The following is a 10246-nucleotide window of genomic DNA, read 5'->3' as shown; positions in this document are numbered from 1 at the left end:
AATTGGGTGGACCATTAATGGAAGTCAAGCACCGCCAGACTCCATTCGTTCATTTTCGACATCTGTCCCACCGGCCTGACAGTATAAAGACAGGTGTGGGTGTGCCTCAGCCGTCTCCGTACGAGCGTTGTGCTTTTCCGCTCAACCATTTACCAATGAGGAATGGTCTCTTCCTCAACTTGTGAATGTGGTGATGAGGAAAAAACCGTACACCACACCATCAACGATTGCACCATCTTCAAGCCACCTAATGGAGTAGAAGGTCTCGTTTTCTTAAATGATGAAACCAAAAACTGGCTGCTCTCTAGTAGCCAGAGATGTACGTATAGGCCACGCCGCAAATTATGCGGCGTAGACTTTTTGTTTACGCAAACGCTTGCGGCCACATTTTTTTGGATAGTTTGCGCTTGAGGCTACGCCGTAAAGTTTTCGCGGTTTTTTAGCGCATAGCGTCAACGCATACTTTTTAATGTCTTTTTTTCGCTACAACACGCCAATACCTTCCAGCGTTGCAGTTGAAAGAATGTTTTCAATGGGCAAAGACATATTGGAACCGAAACACAGCAAAATGTCAGATGAAAACTTTCAGATGCTTGTGTATTTTCGTGGAAATTCAAAATAAAACTTGTTTGTTTCGAGTGGTTTATACCGTGTGAATGTTTGGCACCTATAGCAAACAAAATTAGTTTACGCTAGTGTATGCGCTGACGCCGCTAACTTTTTTTACAAGTTACGTTTACGCATACGGCGTATGGTTTTTCGAACGTTTGCGTTTGCGCTGACGGCGTCAATATTTTTTGTATGCGCGTACATCACTGCTAGTAGCCTTCCAGCTTAGTCCGGGAACATCATGAATTTGGGGTGGTAAAAGAATAGATGCTCAACCCAAAGGCTTACACGACGACGACGAGGTTATTCCTGCCAGTTTTGCATACTTATGAAGGCTTTAAACCACTGACGCAAGGCAGGTTACCGAGTTCGACAGAGTGAAGTTTCCTTTTGTTGTTTATGAATTAATCCATCCACTAGTAGCCGCTGAATGGAGAGGATGCCTTTGCACTGGACGTTTAGTTCTGTAGCAGACTCCAACGTGTCACTTATTGACACTGCGAGCAGTTGTAGGTTAAGTATTACATAGGATAGGCTATAGCCACGTCATTAATAAGTAGACCTATCAGTCAGTGCATCCTGTCCCATTCATAAAATCAAGTTGAAGCAATTCGTATATTCTCAATTACTGTTGAATTCAAAACCACATCCTGCATTGCATTAACATGCCTGCTCGAACATTTAATTTGCATCATCGTACCGGACCGGTGCAGTGCTGTGAAGAATGTAATAGGTAAACCTTAGAACTTGGTTTGAGCCATTCAAGCTCACTTTGTCTGGTCGCTTTTATCAAAATATCTCTGCAACAACAGCTGCTAACGATCTAACTTAAAATTAGTATGCAAGGTTTGGTATCAGCATTGGTCCTTTATAGCCTTTTATTCAAATCAGAAGCATTGTTTTGCAGTGCAACTGCTGTTAAAAGGAATCTTAATCAAGTTCCAATGAAGCTTCAGTTTAACTCGTCAACTGGACTGGTTCAAAGATTGAAGTAAGTTCAGCTTAAAAGTCTGCAATGCCACGCGTGCAGGTCAAGGCGACTTTGATTTTTTACGTATGACTTTGGGTATAACGCGTACAAATACTGTAATGTTTTTATGAGCTTTTAAATAAACTAAAACTTTAAATTAATTAGTATTAATTGTTAACTATTAGCCTACACTTGTGATAAAAAAAAAAACAAGGACAAAGAAGAGTGAAGCACGATTTGTTTTTCAAAAAAAAACAACAAGACTCTGATTTAAATGCAAAAACCTTACTTTAAAATAACAAGTTAGCTCCAAAATGCGGCTTGATGGGGTCTACTATCGGTTGCGGGTCAAAACTTTGGGCCTCTAAAATGTTTCCTGGTCCAAAGTAGCCTATATATTTTTAACAACCCCATTTACGCTATTGGTTGTAAATATTCAACATCTTGGCATTTGAAAAGGCCTGCCACTTTTAAAATAAAAATTCCAAGAAAGCGAAAACATAGCGCTTTTTCTTTTGTAAACTCTAATAAAATAGCTTAGATCAGGGGCGTGCAACTGTTTATCGCAATGGGCCACAACGTACAATTATAATGATGCTGAGGGCCAGTCTATCGAATAACACATGAATTTATATGAACAATTTATTTAATGGAAAAATACACACAATCAAGTTACACATTGAGTTTCAGATATCTTGAAGCTCAGTTTTGTAACAAGCTCAATGTCTTTCTTGTAACCGTGAAATACCTCTTGCTGTTTGCTCAAAGACTTTTTCAACTGCTGCATTTTGTCAACCGTAATTGACCCGCAATGCTATCATAATTAGCAGAGTGTTTTGCACAGTAGTGTCGCTTGATATTGTACTCTTTCATTACTGCTATAGTGTTTTGACAAATCAGGCAAACAACATCCTGATTGTGTTGAACAACGAAGTAATTTATACACCACTCATTGTTGAACTTCCGCCTTTCATAATCAACTTTCCTTTTCTTACTTGTGGACATTTTTACTATGCTAAGCTATTTGTAGAATAATTATTAATATATTCACCACACTGCACCCATAAAGTAAGATTTATGTTACTGAATCATTGCCAGAAGAACAAGGCGGTTTTCTACAACGCTTACTAATGACGCAACAATAATGCTAATGATGTAATAATGCTAAAAGTCAATAATGCTAATGATGACGTTACAAATAACAACATCCTCCGATCTAACAGTGAAAAGTATTTAAAAATAATAGACTACTTGATGAAGAATGTGCGGGCCATGTAAATGGGTACCGCGGGCCGTGCTCTGGCCCGCGGGCCGTATGTTGCACGCCTCTGGCTTAGATTTACTGGTTTTGCGAATTTAATAAGTCACACCAAATGGTGATTGACAATACAAAACAAAAAGATGTAGCCTACGCTGTTTAATATCAAACTGTTATAGCTATGTTTTCACCTGTTTTTTTGCAAACAGTCAAAAAACGTTGAACAGGCTGAAAACGAGTGGGCCCGAACCCCGAGACAGCGATGCTCCCCAGTCGGTGGTGTGTTTAATAAACACTGCCATGTGTGATAAAGAACTATTGAACGTCGAGCTAACGTCGCAGTACTGTACGATATTTGTATATTTTTTATATAGCAAAAAATGTGTTAAATATACCAAAAAGCAAACCGCCCCCGAACCCTTCGACGGCGTTGCCCCCCCCCCCCCGCCGGAGTGTAAGGAGAGCAGTTAACATGTGTTTGTACCTTCCGCCCACGCGCTATATTTGCTCTCTTCCTGGCATAGCATGGTTAAGTCACAGAAAATATTATGTCTAGACATTAAACTCTCTAGACCAGTGGTTTTCAAGCTTTTTGTGGTTTTCATACAGAGACCCCTTTTGGTGCCTTCATAACGGTCGCGAAAACAGAAAAGCTTGAACATTTTTTACTTTTTTTTTTATCTTTGTAGCCTATATCGCGTCTAATAGCAGAAAAGAAATATTTTATAAGTTTCGAAGCGACACATTTAGAAAAACGCGATACAGTTAGGACCAGGGCTGGATTTCAGCCGGAGCGGTCCGGAGCGCCGCTCCGGAAGCTCGATCAAAAAATTGACTTCTCCGGAACGGCGTTCCGGAAGCTCAAATATTTTATACTCTTATTATGCTTTGCCCTGTTCAGTAAAAGTATATCCATAATTCTTGATGAGTCGAACACGTTGAATCGGGTATTCACTCTGATAATATATCTTCGTACCAGTCTTGATGGAAGCGAACCTGTGAATGTATTTGTCTTGTTGAGCTCGCTATTCTTACGGCGAATGGCATCTATGATTCCCTGAAGAGCTGCCTAAAATCATATGGCGTGTCTACAACATTTTTATCTTCTTGTTTGATTGTGTTGTATGTGAAGGCGCGGCTGTGATGATAGGTCGCAAAAATGGTGTAGCAAAATGGCTTCGTGATTAATTTCCAAACATTGTGGTGTGGTATTGTGCAACCATAGATTGGAACTATTGGTTCGTCATGCTGTAAAATCAGTCAGGAATTTGAATCGGTTGCGATCTTTTATGGACAAACGCTATAGCCTTTACCACGCTTCTCCTAACAATAGCAGGGAATTGGGTAAACGTGCAGCGGCTGTTGAAGTGCAGTTGTTGAAAATCGGAAGGGTACTGGACACACGTTGGGTAGCCTCGAGTTTCCGCACAGTTAATGCCGTCTGGAATGATTTCCCAGCACTTGTCAATTTTTTCACAAAGAGGGCTATTAGCGACACAAGAGATTCTCGGGAACGTGAGAAAATATCAAGGACTCTTGTCGAAGATAATATCCACGGATTTCTTGTTGGACTTGGCTTTGATGTACGAATACTCGCAAGAATTATCCGACATAGCCTAAGCCTTGAACTGTAAAACAGAGCATGTAGGCTACTATTTGAGATGCAGATAACAAAATTAATAATCTTGCAAAATTATTTGAAACACGAAGGAACGAACCCGGACAACATTATGGCATTGCTAAGGATGCTGAAGAAAACTTAGAGTTCAAAGGTGTAGAATTACATGTAAACAATTGCAGAAATAGCCCGCTAATCAATCCCCGCATCTTCTACACTTTAAATCAAAAAGTGTAGTTTTAACCACTTCTAGGGGTGGTCTAAAATTCCACTTCTACTTTTGCATTCCCACCCCATAGCCTATTGGGAAAGATGGTCATTTCCATCCTACCAAAGGGTAGTATTTTCCACCCAACAGAGAAGGGTGTATAATCACTTAGGAATTTCCATCCAAGATCGCTTGTTGAATTCAACAGACTTGTCATTTATTAACAGCTGAAAAATACTTGATTCAACTATTTGGCCAAAGGACATAGTAATTGACACACGGAGAAAACGAAATCATTGAAGTGGCAAAGAGATTGCGCTTAGATGAACGCGAAGCTGCTGTGAGAGAACTTTGTGAATATATAACTACGAAAAGAAGATCCCAGAGTCTTCAAAATTTGAAAACGTTACTATAATCCCTTCCAATTTCATCGAGCGAGTGTGAGCGCGGATTTTCACAAATGAACCTCATACTGACATCTGACCGTGCTTCTCTACACACTGTAACTGTTTCAAGTTTACTCTTTATGCGAATGATCGATCCTCTACTGAGAAATTTTTAACCAGCGAAGTATGTTGGATCCTGATTACGCCATGGACGTAACCCGGCAATTGAGACCCGAAGTCGCCAGAGGTTTTATGATTTTGAATACGATAAGTGTCTTAAAAATTGTAGGCTATAACTTGAAAAATCAAAAATCAAAAGTGGAAAAAACTAAAAACAATTTTTTTTTCTTTTTTTTTCTAGGCTATAACTTGTATTTTTTTGTATTATTGTTTTACTAAAATACGAATATTTGCATTGAACAACGCTATACCATCTATAGACCATGATACTTACTTTAGCAACGTTTTAGGTAGCCTACATCAACTGTGTTGTTTCAAAGTCTTATAAAGACATATTTCTGAATTTCTTCTACGGCACTTAGCGCATTTGGAAAGTAAAAAACTAGCGCTCCGGAAGCTAATCTTCTGGAAATCCACCACTGGTTAGGACGATTGATGACATTGACAAAGTTATGTTATGATCAAAATGTTGGCACACAGGTTAAAAAACCCAGTAATCTTTATGCTGATCTAATGTTTTTCTATAAATGTTGAAATATTATCGAAAATTAAAATAAATTTTGCGTCCATTAGCTACAAAGAACTTCTCTTTTTTTCTTTCTTTTTTTGTGATCAATATTTCGTTCTATCCACAGCCATGGCAAAACTATAAGTGCTAATAGGCTGCTGACTAACGTTACGTTTGCATTTTTTAATTTAAGCATTGCATCGATTGTGCATTGATCAACAATCTGTTGTCTCAAAAGATTAATATGAATTTGTTATTTGTTTAATTAAGAAACCGAACCGTATAGCACGACGAAGTTTGAAATTTCAAACGCCGCACCATGGCGTGGCGATGCACAGTCTTAGAATCACTTTAATGCTCAAATAAAACGTTACCCATTGTTAAATGTTGTTAGGCCTATATATTAATCTTGCTGAAAATTCGGAAACTTTTACGGATCCCCTGAAAAAGCTTCGCGGACCACTTGAGGTCCGTAGAACCCCGGTTGAAAGACTGCTCTAGACGATTTTATGCACTAATACCAAAGCTGTTGCGAATCTAGAAAAAAAAAATGTTGGGGCATGCTTACTTGGAGTTGCGGCCTGATTTGTTACATTTTGCAGATTTTGCCTGACGCTACTATTAGTTTCTATCCGAGATTTTTTAAGATTTTTTTTCCTTTTTGGTGACTCGTAATGACATAAAAGCTTTTTGTTGACTTGGGGAAACAGTAAAACATGAGAAAAAGTAAGATAAAAACGTTCAATCAAACTATTAACAAACCCTTGCCTAATTAAGTAGGCCTAAATTTTACGCCGGATACACGATCCGAATCTTTAACAAGTTCTTTCAGCTAAACTAAAGCTATGGGCTACATGTATTTTGGCTTGTTCTACAGAAAATATGAAATCCAAAATAAACACGCAAGAAAGCACTCTAACTTTCCAATTGATGATGAAGATCTAAATCCGATGGAAGAAACTTCCGCTCAAGGTCAACTTTTAGATTTACTTGATTTGGCAAACCGAACAGGCAATGTGAAAGACATGGATGAATTGTTAGATTTTCTGGAGTCAAACATGTCCGGATACATTGAAAATTTGCTGACTTCCTGTGTAAATAGAAGAGATGTAAAGAACATCGTACAAGAAGAAACACAGGTAAAACATATTAGGCCACCTTAAATTGGATCATAACACGAAAATTAATAAACATTGTTTCGGTGACTCGATTGTCCTCTCTTGGAATTGTAGGATAATTGTGCTATCGTTGTTTTACGTTATTTCGCCTTTGCTTTCAACGACGTGGCCTGCGTATACCTATACGAATGGCAGCCGTTTCCACTTTAATAATCGCTTTTGCCTCCTGCCAAAAGAAAATATGTTTGAGAAGCTATTTCCCTTTGTCTAACACCAGTACCGGTAGGCTATTCGCTATTCACCTGCTCAGTGGACGAGTGGTTTCGCCTTCGCCTCCAGTGCTGGTAGATCTGTGATCGATTCCAAGTCCGGTCAAACGGATGACTTTGTAAGATGTACAGCTACCGCAAAATGACTTGAGACCTACCTTATTTTTAAAGAAAAACACAGGTTTATTTGTAATAACGCTTTTATTAAAAATAGTCACTTTTGTTAATATTTTGTCATATTGCCCTTGTTTTTGATAACCATTTGCAAGCGTTTGGGCATAGAGTCGCTTAAATTTCTAAAATAATCCGGTGTCATTTCCAGACACCACACTTTTTTCAGCTCTTCTTTAAGAGTATCCAGGTTAGGAGTTTTTTTTTTTCGGCCATTGTTCTCTTCATTTTGTGCCAGCAATTTTCGATGGGATTTAAATCCGGGCTGTTGCCAGGCCATTCAAGAACATTTATTTGTTGGTGTTCAAGGAAGTTGTTACTTTTTTAGATTTGTGGCAGGGTGCACTATCATGCATAAACACCTCGGAGCCATGAATGTGGAAAAAATTGAGCATATGCTCCTCCAAAACTTGCATATAGAGATCAGCGTTCATTTTTGTGTTTTTTGGAAGAAAGTGCAGGCCTCCCCTTCCCTTCTCTCCAGAAAAACTTCCCCACACCATGACTGACTGTGGGTGTTAACAGTCGGAACCGTATATCGAGGATCAAAACGATCAGATGACCTTGGACGCCGAACCGTAGTAGACCCCATCTTAAAGACCTGGAAGTTGTTCTCATCAGAGAACATTACTTTTCTCCATTGCTCAGTGGTCCAATGGGCATATTTCTTGGCAAATGCTAGCCGTTGTTTTTTCATCCGCTCATTGATAAGAGGCTTTTTGACAGCTTTACGGCTCGGAAGATCCAAGTCCTTTTGGAGGCGGTGCTAAACTTCCTCTGAATTCTCATCACTACTTTATTCTAATAAAATGCCCAAAGCAATTCTACAGTAACATTGTCTTGCTAATAGCCCATTGTGTACGTATTATACATCATAATTGATTTGAGTGAAACAATTGCCTTTTATGCAATACACAATGGTTTAATACTTATTGCAATTAAAAACGTGTGAAAATGATCGAGGTCTCAAGTCATTTTGCGGTAGCTGTAACTGTACTGAAGTCCTTTAGTGTCCGATAAAAAATCAAGTTTTCGTCCCATTTGTAAACGCAGTTAAATCGCCAAAGCTTGAAGAATTGTAGGCTAAGATATGTGTGTGGCAGTGGAAGGATCAAAGCAAGAATAGTAGATAGGCATCAAGCCTTCTACTGTTTATAACAACGCCTAATCTCTATAACAATCGTCCCCCCGTTAGCCCTGTGGTTACGCGCCCGGCTCAACATCACGCGGCGCTGGTTCGACTCTCGGGGTGTGCGCTTGAGCAACGCATGTTAAAGACTGCTCTCCATTCAGCGGCACCATGATCGCCGTCCGCCGATAATGCCTAGTGAATAGAATAATTCCTTGTCAACAATCGGAAACTTCATTCTGCCAATCTCGGCAACCGGCCCTGCGTCAAGGGCCTTTACAAGTATGCGAAACTACCAGGAATAACCTATCAAGGCTTTGTCAGTCCGAGGATAAAGATTCAAAACCAAGCATTTAGGTGCCAAAAATGTTATTACAAGGGGTTTTGGGGAATTTTGAAGTTAGTGAACCCGAAAATGCTTTTTCTTAATTGACTTTAGTTTTTGTAAGATTTTATATATTTGTTTCGAAAAGCGCTGAAAATATGGAATTTTTGCAATGTAGGAGTTTTAAGAATTGTGAGTGTGTGGCTGCATGTAGGCTAGGCTACCAATGGACAATACTGTATGCTTAACCTACGAATGTACTTCCTAGGGTCAAAATAATTCAATATAGTTTGTACTATATTTGCAGGCCGCCAAGCGTTCCTTTGAGGGATTACTGATTCTTATTTTGGTTTTGTTCGGAGTGATGTTTCTTATGTACTCAGCAGCATGGTTAATTATCGCTTTGCAAACTTAATGTCATCTGCATCAGAGGATATCAACTGCAGTTTAACGATTTGGCTGAAACTAGCTAGTCTACCAACAAATGCTAAAAGTTTTAAAATTGATTGACCACTAAATTATTGTTTCTATCATATTTATGTGTTGTCTACTTTGGTTTGCATGAAACTAAAAATTAACTTGCGACAAAAACAATTTGGAAACCCTGAAGTCAACCTGAGCTACTATTGAAGCGCTTTTAAAAATATATAGGCTAGCCTACTTCAAACGTAAAAAGAAATACAATTTCAAATTGAAACCTAAATTAAAAAATACTACCTTCAACATTAATAATTATGATATAATGTGAAATCCTGTCAGTTGTAGCGTGACCATGCAAAGATGCAGTCGAACACATTATTTCGCTGCACTCATTCCCTCAAATGACAAGTGCTGAGCAGAAATAAGATCCACTGCTATTTTTATAAAGTATTTAGTAAGCTATGCCTCGACCAAGTATCAAACTTACGTGCACCGGTACAGAGACCCGGGCTTCAGTCCATTTGTTGTCAGGTAAGCTGGTCAAAGAAAAGGTAGCCACTTTTACGTAATAACTTTTGTAAGAGCTTGTAAAGCATGAACCAATCAGAACATGGTTTAAGTTTCTACCGTCCAATTGTGACTCTTCTAGCACTCAGCCAGAGAGTCGATCAGTGCTTTGAATGTTGTTTGGTGATTACAGAAGATAAAAGAGTTATGACATGGGTGGGAATTGAACCCACGTCATCCAAATGTATTCCCTAGCCTCAACCTTCTAGGACACGCAGGCTACGGCGGAAAATTTACTTAATTTACTTTCTATCAGAAATGTTTGCGTTTTTTTTTTGTTCTACCTCTAACTTCCATTTACATGATGATGTCACAGACAACGCAGCTTTTGATTGGTTCATGCTTTGTAGGCAGTGTTGGGCGCAATAACTCATTTTTCAGTTAAGCGATAACGATAATCGATAAACGAAAAATGCCTAAAGCGATAACGATAAACAATAAATCAAAAAAAAGTTAAGCGATAAACGATAAATTATCGCCGATAATGTCCGATAACGATAAATTTTTTTG

General features: G+C 38.8%; 1 protein-coding gene across 2 annotated transcripts; it reads left to right on the top strand.

The window, feature by feature from the left end:
* The first annotated feature begins 1347 nt into the window (after positions 1–1347).
* On the top strand, positions 1348–9264 carry LOC145765997 (uncharacterized). Of its 2 annotated transcripts, none has more exons than XM_082577649.1 (3): positions 1348–1600; positions 6615–6876; positions 9057–9264. In XM_082577649.1, the coding sequence occupies exons 1-3, from the start codon at positions 1449–1451 to the stop codon at positions 9162–9164; spliced, it is 522 nt and encodes a 173-aa protein (XP_082433775.1). In that variant the 5' UTR covers positions 1348–1448; the 3' UTR covers positions 9165–9264. The 2 variants fall into 2 exon arrangements, with proteins under 2 accessions (XP_082433775.1, XP_082433776.1); XM_082577650.1 differs by lacking the exon at positions 9057–9264 and adding an exon at positions 7624–7694.
* The last annotated feature ends 982 nt before the right edge of the window (positions 9265–10246 follow it).

The sequence above is a fragment of the Aplidium turbinatum genome, chromosome 3 (genome assembly GCF_918807975.1).
Source record: "Aplidium turbinatum chromosome 3, kaAplTurb1.1, whole genome shotgun sequence".
Classification (NCBI taxonomy): domain Eukaryota; kingdom Metazoa; phylum Chordata; class Ascidiacea; order Aplousobranchia; family Polyclinidae; genus Aplidium; species Aplidium turbinatum.
The sequence above is the reverse complement of the archived record's forward strand: the minus strand, read 5'-3'. Positions and strand labels throughout refer to the sequence as shown.